At 37.0% G+C, this 23669-nt stretch overlaps 1 protein-coding gene across 2 annotated transcripts; it reads right to left on the bottom strand.

Moving 5' to 3' along the window:
- Window positions 1-940: 940 nt before the first annotated feature.
- Window positions 941-11882, bottom strand: RB195_012909 (uncharacterized protein; the record flags this gene model as incomplete). 2 transcript variants are annotated; one of them, XM_064202501.1, is made up of 8 exons in its annotated part: window positions 941-998; window positions 3817-3884; window positions 3953-4039; window positions 5248-5349; window positions 8580-8685; window positions 10850-10922; window positions 11457-11556; window positions 11787-11843. In XM_064202501.1, 8 exons carry the CDS (start codon window positions 11841-11843, stop codon window positions 941-943), a joined length of 651 nt encoding a protein of 216 aa, XP_064058383.1. The 2 variants fall into 2 exon arrangements, with proteins under 2 accessions (XP_064058383.1, XP_064058382.1); XM_064202502.1 differs by lacking the exon at window positions 941-998 and adding an exon at window positions 1126-1171 and having other exon boundaries at window positions 11787-11882.
- Window positions 11883-23669: the final 11787 nt, after the last annotated feature.

Here is a 23669-nt window from a genome sequence, read left to right as displayed (position 1 = left end):
TCTATTCCGACCTACCACAAAGAACAGAGTTACAGTGTTGATCCAGCTAAACTGTTACTGGGGGTTTGGAAATGAAAAATGGGTATTACCCCTGAAGTACACATTGAGTTATCGTTGAACAAAACACAGCTGCAACATTCAACAACACAGTTTACTTCTCTTCAAGCGTAACGTAAACCTTACATGATAAAAGATGCGTTCTTACCATTTTTAGCATCGGATCGAGAGATTCGACTGCATCCGTATTAAATCTTATGCTCAGGATAGATCCAGAGATGGAGAACTTGCCGAAACAATCTAAACTTGGAATTGTTTAAGGTTTGTAAACATATTGACCTCCGGGAGCCAATCTATGTTCATTCTATGAGGCACCAAATGAGAATGCTCGTGGATTTGGTTGTGGATCAATGCCCAGCGGGAATTTTTACCTTGGAGATTCTCATGTGTTAGAAATGACTCGCTCTCTCCAAGGATAGTAATTCCGTATTGAAGGAGAAAACAATGCTATCTAAGAATAAGAGCTTTATTTGTTTTGGCGTGAACTTCTGTAGCTGGAAGTTAGGATATCACATATTACAAATTTTTTCCTGCCAAACAGTGGTCTATTAAATGCTACAATTTCACTGATTGATATGTCAAACAATATACATATACAAGAATATGAAGCTGGTCAAATTGTGAGAAATAAGTTTATCTTGGCAAGAGCGTCTAGTCGAAGGCTCACACAAAATTAGCAGAACCACCGGCTAGGTAAGCATAGAACAATTGAATGAACGAACAAGGTGATCGCGAAAAACATAGAGAAAAGTACCAATCATTGTCATCGGCATAGAATTGAATTGTTGACAATTTTGTGAGCATTAACTTCACAAAAACTAAAATAACTAGAACTAAGCAATGTGTTAGATCATAATGTAGAGAATCTCTTGAGGATGCATGGTTATCGGTCGTTCATTAGACGTCGCGTTCCCGTCATGACAACCTCCGAAACGTCGCTACTAAATCAATGATGATTTTATAACTTTATTCACGAATGTACAAAGATGAGAGTCATCCATGGTTAGTTTGCAAGCAGTTATAGTGCCGAAAAAAACTGCGAGCTTCTACTGACCCACCGTAGTTCTGTTAGTAGTGCTGTGGTCGTGAGACAGGGTAGGTATCAGCAACGAATCTGGAAACAACCGCCGTTTTTTGTGAATCCTCTGTTCACTTTTGAACTTCGCCACATGTTTCGAAGATCCCATTCTCAGAGATGTATAATTCTTCCAGTTAGCATTTCTGATACCAATATGGGAATTTCTTCCTCTTTTGTGATTTTCCCGAAAGTTTAACCAAAAAAAAAAGAATAAGAATTCAATGACCCTCTGACTAACGAAAACCGCTAGCTTAAGACGTTTTGGTAGAGGCTACACTTCTTTTCTCCATGTTCTCTTTCCGCAGCTTTCTTTGTTTCGCTCCTTTCCATTGACCGCTTTTTTTTTGTCGCGAACACATTCCCGACTAACTTACTACGAACGGTTATTTTAATCAGCTGTTGATGATATAGCTTGTTTATACTACTTAGCGTATATGTAATAAGTGTTGGAGTTGGTTGCAATGGTATTTGCATCAACGATTGGGGGATTGATGAGAAGAACGAGTGAAGAGAACATTATGTGAATGTGTTTCAAAATTGATCGCCCCTTTGGTCCTAGGCTTATGTTGCAAAAACCTCGCACCAAGAGCGTTTTTAAGAGCGAATGTAGTGCGGTAAGGGATTCTGCTAACAGATGGAATCAAAGTGGACCCATCGCGAACTGCAGCGACAAATGGTGTTAGCGAAACTCCTTCCTAACCGCTACGCTCCATCGCACAACTTAGAGCGCAGCCACTAACGCAACTGCACCGAGCCTCGTTTCGTTTTTACTCTACTATATGCATGCATTCAGAAATAGTAATGTTTTTAACAATAATACTGCGAAATTCTTCATCTGACGAAGTAAAAGATACGTCAGCGACAGTTTTGTCACAGTGGAAGAAATTCGCACTTCGTTCTACTCTTGTGATAACTCTATTTGTTGTGTTATAATATTGTCGCCCGTAGTATACGCTTCTGGTTTCAAACAACTCAATATTGAATTCGAGGTCAGTGAAAGAATCGAACAGTTTTTGCATCAAGGTCGCATGTCGCTGCGGCCATTGGCCGCCAACACGTGACCGTGAGTTACGAAACAACCGTTTATCTACCCGGTTCGGCAGACTTCGCCCCATCAGACTACTTCTTGTTCCAGGGATGTAAGCATTCCCTGAAGTGACCTCAATTACGCTCTTGAGTTGCTCTTTGAGCCTCAACTTCCCTCCTGCCCCAACTTCTAGCCCTTGGAAATTGTACGCTCCTAGAAAGATCGAACAGACCTCATAGTTGATACATTGACGGATGATCATCAAAGTGTGATTGAGAAACTATGAAATTGTAAACGGTGTGCGTGTGCAAAAAAAGTAGCCAGCCTACTAACAATGCTCCCCCCCAAAAATAAAAAAATCATTCAAATCATTTTAATTCATTCAAAAAAAAAAACAGTGACACTCTGTTGATACCACCACAATTTGGGAAAGTTGAAAGTACTCGTCGAAGATCTACTCTTCCTCACTCACTACTCTTGCTACTTCAGAATGATGTTTATCCTGATATCCTGATTCCTCATTTTCTTGCTTGAAGTGTCAGTAGTATATCTTAGAAACTTTGAACTTCATTTCACATTTTTACTCCTTTCATTCGAAGTATTAGACAAAGTTTTTCTCATCTTTTCTTTCCCCAACAGTTAACGTAGAATGATTTACTAACATAAGATGACGTAGGCGTTAACATCATCACAATGAGTAAAATAGGGGTCTTACGTCAGATCATGCAAACTCTTAGCTACTATTCAAGCAGCTGTCTACATGCGCGTGTTCAATCTATCAAGAACGGATTTGGCAAACATGGCACGATACTACTATACCCTATGTTTATCCCACCTCTATGCTTTGCCGCACCAATCATCTGACATGGGACCTGTCCCACCTCGTACTACTTTTATCCGGTGCCGGGGCTCCATCTCGACATTGTAGGACCCATCTTAGCCCATTCTGCTCTTTGCCTTTGGCGACGACGATGTAACTCCTTAGGATATATTTCATCGCTAATTGGTCTCGAAAAGCATTATTGGAGGCATCCTCTGTGGGACCTTCTTTGCACGTCACCTCGTAATCTTGTGGTCTGATTTTTTCTGCCTGCCATTCTGACGCTGGACCTCACCGTTTCTTTGGGCTGGTGAACAATTTTAAGATGGCCTTGCTTCATTTCCTTTTGACCTCGATCATCATTGTAACAATATTGACCTATTCCTCTGCTTCTTAGCCAATCCGCAGTATGCTCAGCTCCAAACGACATGAAGTTCGGTACAGTTGCGGAACCGGGTGCACTCTAAACGGCGCGGAAGAGCCAACGGACGGGATAGAGGTGGGACCATTGCGAACTGCAGCGATGAGTGGTTCCAGCTAAGATACCACTCGACTGTAACTCCACTGCACCGTTTCAAGTGCAACCTCTTACGCAGTTGCACCAAGCTCAGGTAGTTGTGAGCCGTAAGCCTTAGGCCTCAGGTACGCCTTAGTGCTTGAAACTCTTTTCATAATACACAGACACAGGTTGCTATACGACATTATATGCTACACAAATACAATCACATCAATTACGTTTTTTGGTACCTTCACCCTTGCTGCCCGGCTAATTCGAAGCAAAAGCTAGAAGTTAGTGCAGAAGAAGGAAACCCAGAACTATATCACATAACTCACTTGTCTTTTTTTGCGAAAACCAATCCCATATCGACGAGATAGAGCAGACCAGCGAGGAAGTAAAATGCCTGGAATAGCACATACGGAGAGCATTCAAGGCTTCGAAAGAATCTTTGAGAATGAGAGAAAAACAAACCGCTGCTACCGCCCAACCCTTCACGACGAACTGAATCTGACAGCCGGGCAACCCCGCACAACCAGAAACCACTCCATTTCCTACAGCCTACAACAAAGGTTAAGCTTGAAGTGATAAGAAATATGCAACGTTGACTGGTGTGGTTACTGCAGTGACAAACAAAACTACGTATTTATGTATGTATGTACGTATGTATGCATGTATTTATGCATTCATCTATATTTGTATGTATAGTAGGGTCAAAACGACATGAGTACGATGCAGTTACGAAAGCGTCTGCGCTTGAAGTAGCGCGGTGAAGACAGCGGTTGGAATCAAGGTGAGACCATCATCATCAACTTCAGCAAAGAATGGTCTCAGCAAGGGTTTACCATACATTGTAACCGCTACGCTTGGCCGCATCGCTTCGAGCGCACCCGCTTCCGCAACTGCACCGTGCTTCATGTCGTTTTGACCCTACCAAATATGCATGCATAAAATCACCAGATGACAAAATATTTTGGTCGAACTGTGTTCATTTACGCACAGTTCGATCAAAATATCTTGTCATATGGTGATTTTAAAGCGCTAGAGGTTACCTGCTTGCTAGAAACTAGAACTTAGAAGTTAGTGCTTGCTTTAGTCATACTTCTTATAACTGCCCGTGATTTCTTTTATGAGTACACGCATTTAAAACATTTTTTTCTATCGTTTGTTGTCATTGAAGATGAAATGAAATAATATGATTCTAAACAAACCAAACGTCTAACTCTTGCGTTTTTTGTTTTCTGGAACAAAAAGAACACCAAGTTGTGCGTAGTTGGATAGAAAAACATCAAATTAACTAATTAACCTTCATGTTCATGAACATAAACAAATTAAATATTAATGTTATTGATTGATTGATTAATTACAAATTAAATGTGAATCGTATCTATGTTTGAGAATAACTGTCTTTGTAACTTTAATTGGACTTTTTTTAGCGGTTGATCGATTTTGAACGGAAATGGAACAGAAAAGATCTGACGCTTTAGAATGAATATGATTGCTTTCGATTGGGGGGGGGGGGGACCCACCCCCCCTTTTTTTTTAAAAGAAGGAAGGCCCATAAACAAGGAGAGCCAAAGGATCTATGACATGCTAAAGCTGCTAACAGAAGAAAGGAAGATGAAGCTTCCAAAAATAAAAGCACGGTTGAGTTCCCCTCGCTACCAATTATATTTTCCCTAAATGTTAATTTCTAGCGATATCTCTTATGCTGTAGAAGTAAATTTCTTCAAAAAAGACTGGAGGTATTGTTGTATTTAAGAACTTACCATGATGAAGAAGGACATATGATCAAATCCCGTTGCGTACCACGTCTCAACACCGCCACACACGAGAAATGCTATTAACGCGATTCCGGAGGCAAAAAGTTGCTGAAATTAAAATTCTGACTACTAAAATTCGCACAGATCCTTCTTAGAAATAAAATCTGTTATAGAACAACAGTATAATAAAACGACGTGGGTTTTTAATTTTCGATAAAATCAAGGAGAAATTGAAAAGATGTTATCCAAGAGTTACAATAATCATAGGGGTGATGAAAAACAAAGCTAGGTATAAACAATATTTTGGATTTTTTTCTTTTGCAAAAGTACGAAGTGTACTCAGAGGAATCCTTCTGAGACTAAAATATGTTTTAATCTCGAAAAGTTTTAAAAAGCTGAACTCTTACAACTTTTTTATACGGAAGATGTCAAAATTCAGAAAAATTGCTGAGCGTTAACGTTTAATAGGATGTTGGTTCCTTTTAGGGCCCGCGATATTCTAGTTTCATAAAATAAACCTTTAGGTATAGTCACAGTGAAAGATTTTTTAGAGGATGAATCAAAAATATACTTTGCAATAGAAGAAGTCATAGTATGATATGAATTATGACAAATTGGACTCAATTTGGAGCTAAGATGTACCCGATTTTTTCCTACAAAGAGTTTGCTGCATGCTAGAAAGAACTCGGAAGGAATGAGGAACACGATTGAAGCGGGGAAACTTGACATTTAGTAAAGTTAAGCCAAAAATAACAAACAAATTAGATTCTACCATAGTAGTAGTAGTAGTAGAGCGAAAAATTAATTGTTTACTTTTTATGATCTTTAGCCTACATACCTCTTGTAAGGTCCATATTTACGTGTTGCAAAATTTTTATTCAAAAAAAAAAAACTTCAGCTTCTTGGACGGTAGCAGAAGATCATGGTAAATTCAATTGATCTTGAGAGGAAAATCAACATAAATTCAAAAATTCTCTTCTTTTATCGAGTGAAACAATGTGGTCTTGAAAGGGAGCGTAAAAATATGCGAGGGACACCTTAAGAAATTTGATGAAAATCTATTTGGCATTGTGCCAAAATTTAATTTCTTTCATTTCCATAAAAGTTTCCTTCTGCTGCTTATCTCGCATTTTCTACAAAGATAAAACTTATAAATCTTAATTCTTATGATTAAAAAAAAAGAAGCACAGCGTTAACGATTTTCTTAGGCTCGATATGCCTTACTCTTATAGATGTGATTATCGATCGAATGTTAGCAAGTCCGAGAAATGCTCAGGTTTCATCTCGGTCAGTTGGACGATGGTAATTCTCACAATCATTCAGTTTGTTTTAACGAAACGTTGTGAAGAATTGTAAGAAGAAAATAAAAATAATAAAAATAAGAATAATAAAAATAATATGGAGTTATTTTTTCTGATTTTACAGCCAGTATTGTGAGTTTTAATTCCGTGTTCACTATTTTATACATTCTCGCACTGGAGCTCATTGTTATTCAATTTTTATTTACAGAATTTCAGTAAAACAATGTTTTTAGAGGGAAAATTCATAGAAAGACGAACGTTTGTGAATTGTGAATGATTCTGAGTTGAAATGAACGTGGTGGTGTATCTCAAGCAGATTCATTAACGCCAACGCACTTTATCCTTTACATATTTATTTATTATCATTTATTTTATTCATTTAGTTGTTGATGTTTCTACTTTATAATATTTTCCTTTACATATAGAATGATTTTCTTGTGACTTTTTGATTAGATTGAGCAGATAAGTGTCTCTTTTTTTTTACTCGTTGAATTGAATCAGCAATGGTCGAACGTGAACAAGTTAGCGTGCAATCATATTGTGAGGGATTATCCTTGCTGTGGACGATTACCTAATATCCAGTTCACCAGTAGTCATCATCACAGGACGCGGATACCAGTTGAATAGCATGCAATCAAACGCGCAATCATTGTATGTGTAGTTCATCGTTCGCTCACCTCCATGGAATATTTAAAAGCATCACCCCAGGAATCTGGAGTGGTGCCGGAGTGTTTCAGATGGGTTATGCCTATACGGGGTGGTAGATTATGGGCAGGAGGGTGATTCCGTCCATTTCTTCCTAATTACCGTAGCAAACGGCCCGGAAGATGCGGCTTTGAAGGTGTATGAAGGTCCGCTATTTTCTACAATGAGTTCGATTGGAGCGCGCCAACCTTGTGGACGCGCCGTATCTTTCGGCGCTGTTTTTTACGGCAATTTGGAAGAAATGGAGGGAATCACCCTCCTCCTCGTAATCTCACCACCCCAGATTCGTGGGCTGGTGCCTTTAAATCAAATATAGAGTTAAGAGTGAGTAAGAGGGAATACTTAATGAGAACTTCTTCTAAAATAATTTTCTATAAAAATCAGCTGGTCCCTTTTCTATATGATTCAAATCGTTGCTAGGAGATCTCTCACACGATGATCTAAGAAAATTTAGTGGATAGAAATTTCCCGAATTTTGCTGACGAGTGAATAATCGAGGTGTCATCTAAAAATATGCGTCAACGTTGGACGAATAAAAACGGATTTCACAAACCAGTACACACTCCGATCAAATATAAGCGCTTTACGTGGCGACTCATACATGATGCTTTGACTGACGGAACCGGCTTTTACGTCTATAAAATGACACATATGTACAAGTATGTTTATCGTAGATTCTCATCGAATTTCCATAAGATGAAAATTTTCAAAACTCTCAAACATATCGGTACCGCCGTATGAACGTGAACATTCACTGTCCGGTCATCACTTCAGAAGAGACAAAGAAAATCAAAATGAAGCAAATTTTCCATGAATGAAATAAAATAATTCTTAATGATAATAATAATAATAATAAGATAATAATTAATAATAATAATAAGAAACAAAATAAACATTAACTAATCCCTTTTCTGAATGATTCAAATGGTTCCCAGGAGATCTCTCACAGCATGATCTAGGGAAATTTAGTGGGTAGAAATTCCCCGAAACTTTGACGGAGTGAATAACCGAGGTGGATTATTTATTGTGAATTTTAAGAACAATCTAAGAAGGACCCATCAAATTTTAGTTGCTGTGAGAAAGCGTAGCATACGCCATTGTACTAGAACTAATCTGGTTTGAAAATACTGTGTCGAACTACCGAATGCTATGTATGTAAGAATTTTATACCTAATTTTTTATTTTCAACAAATCTGTGTTATTCAGTGGGAAAAAGAAGAAGTGAAAAATTTCCTCGTGGAAATGGTGTTCTGGATACCGAAGGAAGGCATTTTACATTTTAAAAAATCGATATTGTTTACTATTGTATACTATAGAGAGGAATAGACTTACCGCATATGTTAAATTGTGACCAATAGCCAAATGTACACAGCTGATACCTACAGTAACCAATGCGAGAAAAAGTGTAATGACGATCAGCGCGACTTGACCATAAACACTGGAACAGAGTACGAATTAAATCGGCTAATCAACGGACAAAAACGTGGATTTAATAACTTTTCAGTCAATTTTTTAAAGTTTAATTTTAATTTAATAAATTATCGTTGATTTTTCTTTCACGTTACTGATTATTGATTTCTAGAAGGATATCCGGCTATGTTTATTATTCAACTATCTTTGTTCAAAGAGGAGAAACATAATATTTCTGTAGCAGAAATATTTCAAGTGGTCAGCGTTTTTACACATTCTACAAAATTAGATCCTTCAAATTTTAAATGCATCTAAACAAATCGACAAGGTTGATACATGCCGACAAAAATTTCTTAGCTCTTTTTAAAAATGAGTGTTTGACGTGAGTAAGAATTTCAAAGAAAATCATCCCTGGCATATTCAAAAAGTCATCAAAAATAATATTTGGCTTCGATATTTTGACAGAAACGAGGACTTTAGAGAATGTTCAACATAACCACTTACTCAAAATTCGACAAAAACACTGGGAAATAAAAAAAATACAGACAAAAGAACTAAATTACAGACAAAGAACACTGCCGGACACAGAGCTTTCTGCCAAATGGGTGGCAGAATGTGCCTTCAACTCCACACAAAGCATAAATTTGACTGTTGCTGTGAGCAAATTAAGATGTCCTATGTCTAGACGCAAAATAATTTCTGCGGAGGTTAATTTTCTAATCGTTAGAAACTAAACAGCAAATAAAAAATACTAATATAAATGATTACAATTAATTATATTACAAAAATTGCGTAAGTTGATCATAATGGGGCTGGATCTGGTTCAATAACTACAAAAATAATGATAGTAGTGATAAAACAGAGATTTACAAAGCATACAGGTTTTTGGGTTACTCAAAACATCAAACTTTTTTCTAAAAGATATTTTTATAGCTGCAAATCATAAAATCAATAATTTAGGTGGCCTAGTATCTGCTGATGTCCTGTATTTTTACGTTAGAACAACGTTATCCTTCGAAAACGACGCTACAGCTGTACAAATCCTCCCCCACACAATAATTGAACACATTTTTGCTAAAGATTCGCCGTACAGTGCAAAAAGAATGATGACTACATGGCAAAGTTACTGAAAATTTGCCATTTTTAAGGATTTTTCACAAAGTCAGAAATGATTGTTTTTTCTGGAAGGTTCCTGTTGCTATTCTACGCGATGCTGCGAATTTTTTTTGACTTTTAGGCTAGACGTTGCTCCACATGAGCCAATGATACGTAGGTTAATAACTAAAGGACTTCTCAAAGGTATTAATTGTTCGATCGATATCAACCAAAATATTTTGCCTTTTTAGGGCTCTAACATATTTTCTGAAGAATTAAGGTATGGAAAGGAAATTTTAAGGAGACAAAAAAGTTATTTATATACATATACTATGTATTTAAGCATGTATATACATTATATATATCAAAATATTGTCATTTATATATTCTTATGGAAAACCACAGATTGATCATTGATTTCTGATCTGATTTCAAGTTTTCCAATTCCTTTACCAGGCATTTGTGCAATCCTGCAAGTTCCACGTGACTCGAATTTTGACACAATTGACATGAAGAGCGAATTATAAGGAATTAAAGGAATTAAAGATATCAAAGGAAGGAAGGAAGGAAGGAATTAAAGGACGAATTAAAGGATCTAACTACTAGTACTAACTTCATGCTCTCCACTCAATCATTCAACTTTGCAGTTTTTTTTTGAAATCAAACGACATTCGGCATTTATTGACGTTTTCTCGTTTGAATATCAAATTACCCAAGCCGGAATCGTACGCGGAACTGATCTCCTCTGCTCGTTGTCTTCTTTTTCTGCCTTTTCACTTTGGGTTAATTGTATTTGTTTTGTATTTGCCTATGCCACATCATTTTTGACACGTCATCGAATGTAATAAACAAATTAATAAATAAATAAGTAAATAATCTAGCTGTATAATTTTGTTGTCAACTTGGTCCATTTCTGAACTTATAAGATGCTATTAATTTTCATCCTCTTCTGATTAGTTTCAGAGATTTCAGAGATTTTAGCGATTTCAGGAATTAAGACGCTTCCAAAGTTCGGTGGAGCAAAAGTTTGTAGTGAAGAGAGCTCAGCAGTTTTAGTTCTGCTGGAATTTTCGGAATCATTTCCGTAAACGACCCACTTTTCTCCTCTCCCTTGAAAATGCAACGCATTGCTCCACCTGTCGGCGTTCATCGGAAAAATGCTGTTCTGACCTGGAAAAGCAAAAAAATGTTCTCAGTGAAGCGTGGACAAAACGGATTTGCCAGCAAATACAAATATTTCCTCCTACAATTTTCACTTTCAATTTCTATTAAATTTATTTTATTTTCAATCTTTCAATTTATTTTCAATTCTATGGATTTTAATCTTCGTTTTATTTCTTGTTTGTTTTTACTCTTTTCTCTCTTTATGATCAACTCAACTGTACTTTTCTTTTTTGTTTTTCTTTCTTCTCAACGTTTTCCTTGTTGTGCATTTGACTCGATCCGTGGATGTGAGCGAAGAATCAAACTTATCGAACTACTAATTGTTAGGTTTCGAATTCAATTTTTACACTGGATTGATAAAAAAAAGTTTTAGAGGATCAATCAAGGAAAATCTTATCAAAATCTGACTAATGTTGACAAATAACTAAAACGACGTCTTTACACCGGAATTTTGTAATTGTATTTGTATTAGAATCATTTTTTGTGTTTTTATATTTTGCAGTTTGTCGAAATATGTCACGCTTGCGCAAAAAAACGTACCCGGACAAATTTCCCTGCTTATTGGTTGACCGTTTAGATAACGTGAGAAGCATGCGCCTGGTGCCACCAGGATCAGAATCATTGCCACAATTGCCAGGCACTGAATAGTAGAAAAAAAAGTACTGGTTGTCTGGATAATCGATAGTGCAGAAACTGTTTCAGGTAATCATCGACAATTGAGGGTTTACAAAATAATTGAAGGATTTATTTTTTCAGAGTTAACTGGAACTCTGAACTCCTAATACCTGATATTTTGTGCAGAATATAAAGACAGTCCAAAAAAAAGACTGTATGGTAAATTTATACAATGTATGTAAACAAAAAGCGTACCAGAATAAATAGCCTTATACAGAAAGACATGCCAGCGATCGCTCTCGGAGACACCATGACTATAGAAAGCTTCTGAATATTCCTGAATGATGACATTATGGAATGAAGAAAAAAAATTGGGATTAGTTTTAAGTTTTAGAGAACGTCAGAGAAATTACTTGGGATTACTTTCAAGTTTCAAAGTACTTGAAAATCTCGTGAAAAATCGAAAAATCGTTGATTCAAGGACACACAGCTAGGCACAGAAAATTATTGTTTGTTTCTGGCCCTTTTCCGGAGTTTGATTGATCGACCGATAAAACAGTAAGTACAGTGCGAAGAATGAGGCGTTCTTGAGGAATATGAGCGACTGTAGAAAAAATTCCAGAAACAAAAAGAAAAATCCCAATCGACAAGCAAAATAGAAGCAACATCCTATATTGTAGGTACGTGTACACGAGAGGGAGAGAGGCTGGGGGGTGAGTTCGATAATGGTGGTGACGATGCGGCAAACAGTATTATGTAAAATCGACCGGATATGCGCATTCGCGCTTTTTCACGCCAGTCCATTCATTCCTGCATTCGTCCAGTGAGGAAATTCACCAAACAACACAGTGTTATGGTCGCTATGAGATGAAATACGGTAGACGAAATCAAAAAAAACATGGCAGCTAAGCTCCTAAAGGGTCGTAGGAATTGGAAAAGGAAAGGAACGTAGGGGTATGATCGTAGGAATTTGGCCATGGCCCTGACTACACGGTTACATTTCCGGAGCGATCATCAACAAAACAATCAATCGATCAAACGGTTAGCTTTACGGAGTTTAACAGAACAACGAATAATGACTAGTGTACCATCAGAGTTTCTCGCAAAGTTCGTTGATTTTCGTTGATCTCAGTTCGTTGATTTTCTTTCCCAAAAAGACGATGGAGTGCACAAAATTACAAAATTGAGCTAAATGCGCTATGGAACTTTATCTTCAGTTAGAATTTATATTTGTATTTTTTTCAATATATTATATTTATAGTTATACTTGAATTTTATAAATTTTAAGTAAATTTGAAAATGAATTTTATAAATTTTTCTCTAACCAGAATCGCTTCGGAGACCGCCAAGTTCATTGTTATAGAAGAATTTAGTACTCTTGTGAAATTTGCACTGGCTACTTCCTGCACCTAATAAATGCAAAGGACATCCTGAGCAAAATTTAATTAAAACGCTGATTTTGCTCTAGTTTAGCTATCTGAATAATGTGAAGTGTAAGTGTTTTCTTTAGGGGGTACTTTTAAAGCTTCGGAATTACATCGACATTTATTATATTGATTATTTGTTTATTATTTTTATTTCATATTTTATTATTACATTATTATATTATTATATAATTACCTTATATATTATATAAATTATTATTTTTACTTTATATTTTTTTTATTTTTGAACATTTTTATTTTATTTTATTTTATTTTCTAAATTATTCTTCTTTAAATATATTTCTATTTTTGTTATTTATTTAGATATTGACATTTCGGGGCTCACGCTGATCACCGAATTCGTTAACAACGCTCATAAACGCTATAATTGTGGTGGGAAAACGGCAAGACCAGAAATAGAAGGAAAACTATAATAAAAAGTTAGTAGTTCTTTATATTTATATGGATCTGACAGCATTTTTGAGGTCAGCTTCATGGCAGCAAAGCCCGTAGGAAAATTTTTATCGTGCTCGTAGGCAAAATAATTATGATCACCAAAACTAATACAGTCAAGAACAAAATTTAGAGAATCGTATGGTAACGACACCTATTTCATCTTTACAGTAAGCTCATTTCCTGCATTTAGAGATCTATTTAATTACACATATAAAAGGTCTACCAGAGGAGTAAACCATAGTTCATACGAGTCAAAAAGGGGAAAAAACCAAAATAACTTCGCACTTAATTTTTTTGGCGATGAATACTTGGGCAATCGTTCTCGTAGGGGGTAAAGAGATCGCTCTTCTGTTACAGTCAAGGTGAAAACTCCTGATGTTGACTACATTCTTCTGGATAGCGTTTAGATTTGTTCACATTCACTGGTAACGTTTCACACTTTCTTCTGCACTTGGCCTCTATTTCGAACTGATGGATTTGATTTTGTACATCCAGGATCTCCTGAGGACCTGAGCCGTATCCCCACCTTAAAGGCATCACTCCACGAATCTGAGGTGGTACGGATTTCAGGTGGAGTATTCATATACGGGATGGGAGACTATGGAGAGGGGGGTGATTCGGTCCATTTCTTCCTAATTGCCATAGAAAATGGCCCGGAAGATACGGCTTTAGGCGTTCTAGCGCACTATTTTCTACAAGGAGTTCGACTGGGGCGCGCCAGCCTTGTGCGGCGCCGCATCTTCCGGGCCGTTTTTACGGGAATTAGGAAGAAATGGACGGAATCACCTCCCTCTCCATAGTCTCCCATCCCGTATATGAATACTCCACCTGAAATCTGCACCACCTCAGATTCGTGGGGTGATGTCTTTAAGGAGCGCTGTGCTCACGTAGTCAGACTCAGGATTACTCAACACCGAAACAGGATCAGCCGTAGCAATCAATTGCTGTTCGCTTTCTTCACAAAGAATAAACTTAAATAGGTCTTTTGATGCTTAAAACATTGAATGGAACAGTTTTTGATTGTGGTACGAGGAAGAATTGCTGATTTTTCGATCATTTTTGTTCACTCAACATTGAATGGCGGTCACATTTGAACTTTGGACAAAAGTTCAAGTGTGACCGACTGGGATTACTATAAAACGAAAGACTTTGCAACTAAATCTATTGTACGAGTGAAATTTCACTGCTTAGGCTTTATTTACTTATGATTTATTTCCCGATTGATTCCCGGATAATTTATTCTGCGCAGTGGCTGACGTGTACGGCTGATATGTATGTTCACAGCTGTGAGTGCCTATGTGAATGAGCAATACGTATCTGGCAAAACAGGTGGATTCAAAGTTTGTCTGTACCTTTAGAGACCATTTTTAGTGGATAAATCGTTACCAAGTTCAAAATACGTACGTTAAACAACGTTCCTAAAACTTTAAAGGACACCTGAACGTTGAAAAATCACCGGTTAAGGGGGATTAACTGTAACGACCTGAACGGCAAGGCACGCTCGAAGTATAGAGAAATGCATAATACAAATCAACAAAAATCAACGAAAACCTAAAAATCAACAAAAACTAAGTTAGCATTAGAACCCAAAGGGACTATTTTTTAAAATGCTCATTTTATCTCAAGTATAGAGAAATGCACGATACAAATCAACAAAAATCAACACAAATTAAGTTGGCATTTGAAGCCGTGAGCAACCACTTTGTACAATGTTCTTCCAAATAATATGCTTTATAGAGCTAAATACTTTTTTCTTCGCGAGTTTAAATTTAAAGAAAAAACCCGCTATTACTTACGTATACCGTATATAAAGAACTACGTAACTTAGAGGTTAAAGATTTGGATGCAGAAATAAAAAATAATATAAATAATAATAAACTTAACGGGTTCAAAGGCTAAGAAGTGGAGGAAATTTGTTTTCCCCCTGCTTTTGGTTTCTTACACATTTCTATACATAGTTCTGGAATCAAAAAGTTGGATCAAGCAAGAGGAGAAGTCAAGTCCTCTTTGGATTGTCTTTCTAATGCAATCAATATTCAAAGAAATCCTCACTGAGAAAACTAGAAACTGAAGGCAAGAGAATGAGAACTATGTAACTTAGAGGTTAAAGATTTGGGTGTAAGGATAAAAAATAATATAAATAATAATAAAGAGGTAATAAATTTAACGAATAATATAGATATATAATATATAAATAATAATAAGTAATAATGAATGTAATAAATAAAAAATGAAGTAAATGTAAAATAATGCTGTACTAGTAAGTGATTTTAATGATTCAGTACGTATGGGTGCATTTATAGAAGCAGATGGAACCGATGTATGTACACATTGGAATGGTCTGAGTAATTGTGGATTTTTCAGGGAAAGCAGAAAAATCACCGATTTCGTAGATGCACGCAACAGGAGAGTCAGAGATTAACTTTAGAAATACTTAGTACGACTAAAATAAAATAAATTTTACTTTTTAAAGAAAAAAAAAAGAGCGTAAACGCTGTGCAGAAATTAAATCCGTAATTTTGTCCTAATAGGGCGTAGGAGGTACAGATAGCAAACAGATAGACTGAGTTTATACAGCTGTCATGCATTCATATGAGACAAGTGAATACCATAGAAACGTTGGTAAACTTGATTTTAAGGTAGTGAGGTAGTGCAATTAAGCATAGTCGACAAGTTCTTCACCTCCTCGTACTCAAATGTTCCCGTAAGGTGGTTCTGGGGCAAGATTTTTAAGATATTTTCTTAAATAGTGGTAGCGTTGTAGCATAGAGGAGCTTCATAGCAGTACAGACCAATAGCAATTTTTTCTCACAGTTATTTTTTTCGTTCAAAGTTTGCTGCATTTGACAAATGAAAGTATTTGGAAGGATTAGAAACATTTAACAAAAACAACAAAAAATAGAAACAAAAAAAAAGAATTCTATAGAATTTGAAAAATAAAAATAACTAGAAAAAGTTCCTTGAGGAGCAATAGAAAAAGTTTCTTGAGATGGATACAAATATGTAGATAAAACTGAATCCGAAATAACGTCCGAAGTGTAAATGCCAGAAATGAATGCACCAGAGACAAAAGCTTGTGCTCAAGTGATCCTAGTGAACATTCTCAACGGTTCTCTACATACATATATATGTGGATGCGGTTCATCACCCATTGTATTTGATTTATAAGGAGTTACGGAATATTTAGCGGTCGATCCTATAGTGAGTTTGGCCCGATACCACCCCGATCCGAGGAATTATTGTTAATATTGTTGTTCATATTTATTGTACAGTCCATATTGGCCAACAGGTTTCGTGATTTAACCGTCCACACTCGGAGTGGTTGTTTTGATCATCTTCACTGGGGTTTAAAGGCATCACTCCACGAATCTGAGGTGATACGGATTTCAGGTGCAGTATTCGTATAGGGGGGTGTGGGTTTTTATTTAAAAGATTTTTTTTTTTTTTTTTTCCTTTTTTCCCCGGGAAGGGGGGGGGGGGGGTTTTTTTCCCCAAAAAGTTTTTTTGGGGGGGGCCCCCCTTTTCCCGCCCCCCCCCCCCCCGGGGGGTTTTTTTCGGCGGCCAGGAAAAAAGGGAGGGGATCCCCCCCCCCCTTACAATCTACGACTATACGGACTCCCACCGAAATCCGTAGCACCTCATGTAGAGTGATGCCTTTAAGAAACGTTATAAAGTTCTGGATCTAACTAGTAGAACCAGATCTAACCAACGGATTTTATCTAGCATAGTCGGTGAGAGGTTCGGCTGTGACTGAGCAAACCATCGATGGTTCGAAACCGCCCTAGTGTGAACCAAGCCTTACATCCCTTATTATGTCGATATATTGGTTTGTCTGATACTTGAGGATAAAAACACTGACTCGATAAATCGGCTGGCCCCGCAAGTCATTGTGTAGGATAGACAACAAATGGTTCTGAACTGTGGACCACAAATGATTCTGGATTGAAAGGAACGTGGTGGCGCATTCCAAGCGCCAAGCCAAGATCAACCCCAGACACCACATACTTTATCTTTTAATTGCATTTTTTACATTCAGAGATACAAATGTTTTTTGATCTGTGCATTACTGTACATTATGTCAAAAAGTTCAAGAATAAGGAAAAAAATATTTGCAATATGGCTATTTTATCCTTTATCCTTTAGCGTACGATAAATGTAATGTGGATACTAAGCTTGAGGAAAGCATCAAAAGCAATGGAGCAAATAAAATATTCTCTCCGCGGTCGTTACTGGTGAGAAGTTTACTTTTGACATTTGTAGATTGTGGGTTGTCAAGCCATTAGCCTCAAGTGTATTCTAAATACGTACAAAAAAATAAAATTGCTGTCGCCAACGGCAGTGGAATATAGCTATGTACAGCAATCCAATACCAGGATGTACTTAGCGCTCTGAAAGAGCATTCTGGTTACTGTGTTCTGTTGTGCGGATGAGTTAGGTCAAAACAATACGTATTTTGCTCCGTTTTCTATGTCTTTTGTTTATTTTTTTCACATATTTTTAGATTTCGGAATTTGAAAGATGCGTAGTTGGACTGGAATTATTGAAAAAATGGATGTACGAATAAATAAAGATGTTGGAGTGTCTAGATTCCCGCTCGAATTCGGAGAATCACGAGTATTCGAGGGAAAACTGGTTGTTCGAACACTCTAGTGATTCAAAAAATCTTCAACAAATTCGGAAAACACGAACGTTACGCATAAATGCTTAGGAAATGGAGGTTTATACACCGTAATACATTGCCGATACCGATAAACAGCACAAGTTTTCACAATTTTGTGAATTATGCCCACAGAAATCGATACCTATGAAATTTACAAAGCTCAACGTAATTTTGCTACGGTCAAAAGAGTATTGGTAGTCCAAGAAACTCTGTGTTGGATTTGAGAAATTGAGGAAAATGGATAAAACTGGCTGTAAAGCTTAAGCTTTTCAGAGGCCGTCAAGAGAACCAGAACAATTCGAAACGGCGATGTTTTGATACATCGGCTTTTTTTTCCAAGCACTTCAATTGTCTAGCTTCGAGAAAAATCATTCTTTCAAAATTTCTCGTAGTTTTAGCTTGAAAAAAAACTGACTATGTGTAGACAACACGGAACTAACTTAGCCAAAATTTTTAGAAAGAGAGGCGTGTGTCACGGAATACCACGACTATTTCCTTATAATTTACACTTCCTAGTTTGAAGTGATGTTATCTAACCGAATATTAGTGTTGTCCAGCTTAGGAATGATTTTTTTTAAATGTTACTGTTATTTTAATGCAGAGAAATAATTTTTAATGTTTTAATATTCTGTTGCAATCCATAAGACGCAATAGGTATGTAGAATTCTCGTCTTGTAGAATAAATCTACCACTGAACAGTATGAACAGCATGTTTTTGCCTTGTTGTGGGTAATATCCGCACAAACATGAAAAAAATCAGAACTATCCTAACCGGAAACTGTCTTGGTTATGATTGACCCAGCAACGATAACACAGCGAGCTCTAACCTTCATTCATACATATAATTAGTATAAATACTGTTTTGATGAAAAATTCCAAATAAATTTAAGTGCAAAGAATACTTTTTGAAAGATTCAAAGTCAAAATTTCAGTGTTAGTTGGATGAAATGGTGTCTTGCCGCTCTCGGCACAACAGGAACGGGTTTCATCCCCAGCGGTTACTCATCGAGGCAACGAGGACAATCAGTGAGCCATGACGGGTTCGGATTATTTGGTCATGCATCTCAAACGTGCTTCGTCATCTGAAATCATGGAAATCGTTTCTGGACAAGACTCCAAGTTCTCTCTTTTTGAATCCTTAGCATTACGGACTGAATTCATGTTTTCTTCTTTTGAGAACGATGATGTTTTGGTGGAAACTTTAATTATAACCTGCATTTCCAACAATCTTGTCATTTTTTGGCGCGAGAACTGAGATCTTACTTCAGCATTACTTCAAGATTAGGGGTGGAGGAGGGGGCGGGAGTAGCCAATGTGTAATGTCAGAGTTTTTATCCTCTCCAGAAAATTTGGTACCAATTCATCAACTTTAGAGGGATGGGGGATTTAGTGAGCACTAGGGGGTGGATTCGAACCTTCCATGGATCGCATAGGCAGCAGCTGAACCTCTTTACCGACTGCGCGACGGTTGCGTTTGGAAATGTTGTCCATGTTTTGTTAGTCATGTATAATACTTACTTCATCCTTTGATTAACGCTGGCCAATTATTGTCTTCTTATCAGTTTCCCTAATTAAAGGTCATTCTTTTAACTTGTTTTCTCTGGAAACGAGTTAAAAGAATGACCTTTAATTAGGGAAACTGATATTATTGTCCTTTAATTAGGGAAACTGATGTTATTGGAATTTATTATTGTCCTGACGTTATAAATTTATGTTAAAAATGTTAAATGTTATGAATTTAGTGTATTACTTTGTTATTACAGTGTTCAGCGGTCTATTTAACGGTTGTGATGATAATTTCCAACTCCTCTCTACTTCAAATCTTGGCATTGGGTACTGTATTTATGTTTTTTTGTTATGCCAACGAGGGTTTGATAAAATTTTACTATTTGGCTGACGTTTCGACAACTTCGTCATTGTCAAAGGCCTAAAAATGGTTCGAGGTCTTTGATGCTATGCATATTCCATCGAGCTCCTTCCTCCTCTCTCCTTGCCAAGCCTCGATATCGTTCTAAGTGCGCTACCCAAGAACTCCAGAAGGAAAAGAATCTGAATAATCTCACATGGCTAGCGTAGCTGGTGAACCATCGCATTTTTACAGATTGTCACCCAAGGCGAATGAGATCTGAGAACTGTGCCGGATCCTTAAGTACTGATGTCTGGATAGTGTCAAGGAAGTCCATGGGGCAATCTTATAGCTCACAGAGTGTTACGAACGGCATAAAGTCATTCATAATTGATGAATATTCCTTTTTTTGTTTTTGTTATTATGACGGTAGTCTCTAGCAGAATGTTTCCACACATATTTATGTAGTTAAAGGACGAGTAGTGAAGTGGGTAAAAGGTTCCATTGTATCTACAAGATCGATCGATGGTTCGAAATCACCCTCAAACCCTTCATCGCTCCGATTCCAATAATTTGGTACCACTAGAATAGGAGGGAAATATTGCGGTAAACTGAACGCGTGGTTCTCAAACAGCACTGCTAAAATATAAAAAAAGGAGTTGGTCCTTAATTAAGACTTGTCTGAGAGGACAAATACCCTAAGTTGATACATCTTTTAGTCTCCGGACGAAATTGTGCAGCCTAGACATGCGTTCGTAAATTCCAAACGATTCTGAATTGAAGTGAATGTGGTAGTGGATCCGAAGCGGATTGTGTAACGGCAGATACTTTTATCCTTATCTTTGTACATGTACTTCATCCACAGTTTTGCAGATAGACCTTGAAACGATAACGCTCGTGATGACCCATAGCCATTTTAGTTAAAACGACAACGAAATATTTGTTTTTCGCCATGACACCGCGCACCGCGTTGGTGCTCAAAGCTGATCTTTCTGCTCTGCACTTGACCATTATTCTCTGAACCGGTCTTCTTCCGTTGCTCACTTCGCCCGTGTTTGTTCTTAGACCATGCGAGAAAAATCCTGCTTTTGATAGTTTCCCTTTCGAGGCTCTAAAAACTAGGAAGAAAGAATAGGACAAAATGTATTTAAGTCCTTAGTACTATTCTATTGACGACACAATTACGATAGTTTTGTAACAGCTCTATTGAACACAGTACTCCAGCCACAAGATGTCGGACTAACTTCTACCCTTCAACAAGAAGAAAATTATTATAAAAAATTATATTCATCTTGGAACCGATAGATCCACTTACCTATTGTATTTCAAGCAAAATCACTGTAGAAAAATCTTTTTCAAATTCTTTCAGGTTCAGTAATTTAGCTGCTTTCTCTGTTCTGAGGCTCACTATCCACTCCTGAGTTGAACGAAGAGGACCAGAACAAAGGAGCGATCCAGACAGAAACAATGAACTCGTTAAAAGCAATGAAAATTGGCATGAAGGATTTCCCGTGAAGTCATAGAGATTTCTATAAATCTGTCCAAATAACACAATTCGATGCGGATGCGTGGTTGAAAAAGAAAGAAATGAGAAAAGAGAAAAAAAGTGAGATGAAAAAGAGAAATGCAGCAAGAGTGATTGCCGTTGAAGGTCGTGGTGGAGGTTTTTGCTGCTTTTCTTTCCCTAGATTTTCTGAACTCTTCCAGAAAAATAGATAGTTTGCCACAACAGAGAGTAAAATGAGAAGGTACGAGTTGCAAATGAACCTGTCACATTCTTATTGTATTCGATCCCTATGAGATATACGAGATAATTTTTCAATAATCAAAAAAAAATTTGAGCATGTTATTTATAGTTCTATGAAGAACGAAAAACGTCACATACGGAAGGTATGGAGCACGATTAAGCAGAGTTTACCATATATTTTAAGTGTGTCACTAAGCAGGAATGGGTATAAAAGTACTTGAAAAAAAATAAAATAAAGTTCTTATTTCATTCATTTTAGTTAATTTTTTTATTATTTTGGTTATTTTTTTAATCAATTTCCAGATCTATTAAGTGTAAATAAGTATTGACGCTGTTTCGGATCTGAGGAAAACGTCATCCATCTCTTCGTCTTCTCTGCCTTGTCTAACTTGTATACGGTACCGGAAACACTGGACAAATTTCCCATACTTTTTCTCACATAGACTGATATTGCAGCATAAGCGGCGAGGATAGTCAAGGTCGATATTTGCCCATAGTTTAGTTCTCCATTAGTTCTAAATGATCAATTTTCATTCCACATGGATACATGTTTACGGGAACATCAATTTGACAAACTATTCTGATGTCTGTCCGTATTCTGAAGAACACTTACCTGTTCTCCACTGTCATGGACGGTACTCAGTGGATGACCCTGTCTGATTAAGGTCAAGCGATCGACGGAATCTTCCTAACTTCCATCAGCAAATATTTAATTCTCGCTTACGATGCAACCATATGTGTGTTGTATGTGCAAATTGTCGTCACACAGGTTTAAAAGTGTAGATAGAACAGTTTTCTTGGAATAAAAAAATGAGAATAAAGACAAAAATATGATAAAATAGCCTAAATGGTATATGTAAAAGTACATATATCGAAATAAATTATATAATAGGATTAGAATATAAAAGATAAAAATAGAAACACCGAAAACGATAGTTAAAAATCATTCGCTTGACCCTAATCAGACAGGGCCATCCACTGGAGGAGAAGAAAATCTTGAATCAATCTGGGCACTCCTACTTTACTGTGATGTCAGTGTTACAATAATAATTGTAATAGTAATAGGCAAATAGTAATAGTAGTAATAGTAATAAGCTAATATTGTAATAAGCAGGTAACCAAGAAGGGGGAAGGGTCCTAATACTCTATATTGAACTGCTAGGGCCACGTATAGAAGTTTGATTGCTAGCTGTTCGTGGTGGCCCTGCTTTAAAGGCATTACCCCACGTAATCAAGCGTTCGGAACGTGTACGCATTGAGAACGTACGAGCTATATAACCTACACTGTTATACAGCAAAAGATTCCCATACAATGGAGAAAGGTGCTGCCGTCTAGCACGTCGGTGAAGCCCACAACCTGAAAGGTCAACTGTCTGAAGGGACTATGGAATCTTTGGCAACAACATATTGACATAACTACTACATCCTTGGCAGCGGTGGAGAAAGTGGATGGTCTGCCTTTCTGAGACGATTTTTTGCCTCAAAGAAAGGACTTCTATCACCAGTCAAAAACAGCTTGCTGGTACCTCTCTGAACTTTATCAGCCCTTTCGGCGACTGTGCTTTGGGAATGTACGAGCTATATTGAAACGTACTGTTTTATGAGATTGATTTTGATACTTAAAAAAGAGCTGTCATCCAGAGATTGGTAACAAATCTGAAATGTCAACTTAAGCAACAGCTAACGTTTCGGCAATAACGTATTGGCTACAGAACCACTACATCTTTATTACTATGACTTGGTAACAGCAACAGTCCTCCGATCCTAATGTACAATTTGCATTTCCAGTTGTGGTGCAACAGTAGAAATTTTATGATTATCTTTTTATGACGAATTTGCCCACGTAGCCCAACACTAAAGCAACCGGACCACCTACTACTATTCGGATGTGTCTCATTTCGAGTGTTGCTGTTGTCGTTGGAAATTTCGAGCCCATACGATATCTGGATAGCAAAAACTCTCTGAAAAAACCTTTAAGAAATCGTAACAACTGACATATGCGTTA

Source organism: Necator americanus, chromosome V (genome assembly GCF_031761385.1).
Source record: "Necator americanus strain Aroian chromosome V, whole genome shotgun sequence".
In the NCBI taxonomy this organism is placed as follows: domain Eukaryota; kingdom Metazoa; phylum Nematoda; class Chromadorea; order Rhabditida; family Ancylostomatidae; genus Necator; species Necator americanus.
The sequence above is the reverse complement of the archived record's forward strand: the minus strand, read 5'-3'. Positions and strand labels throughout refer to the sequence as shown.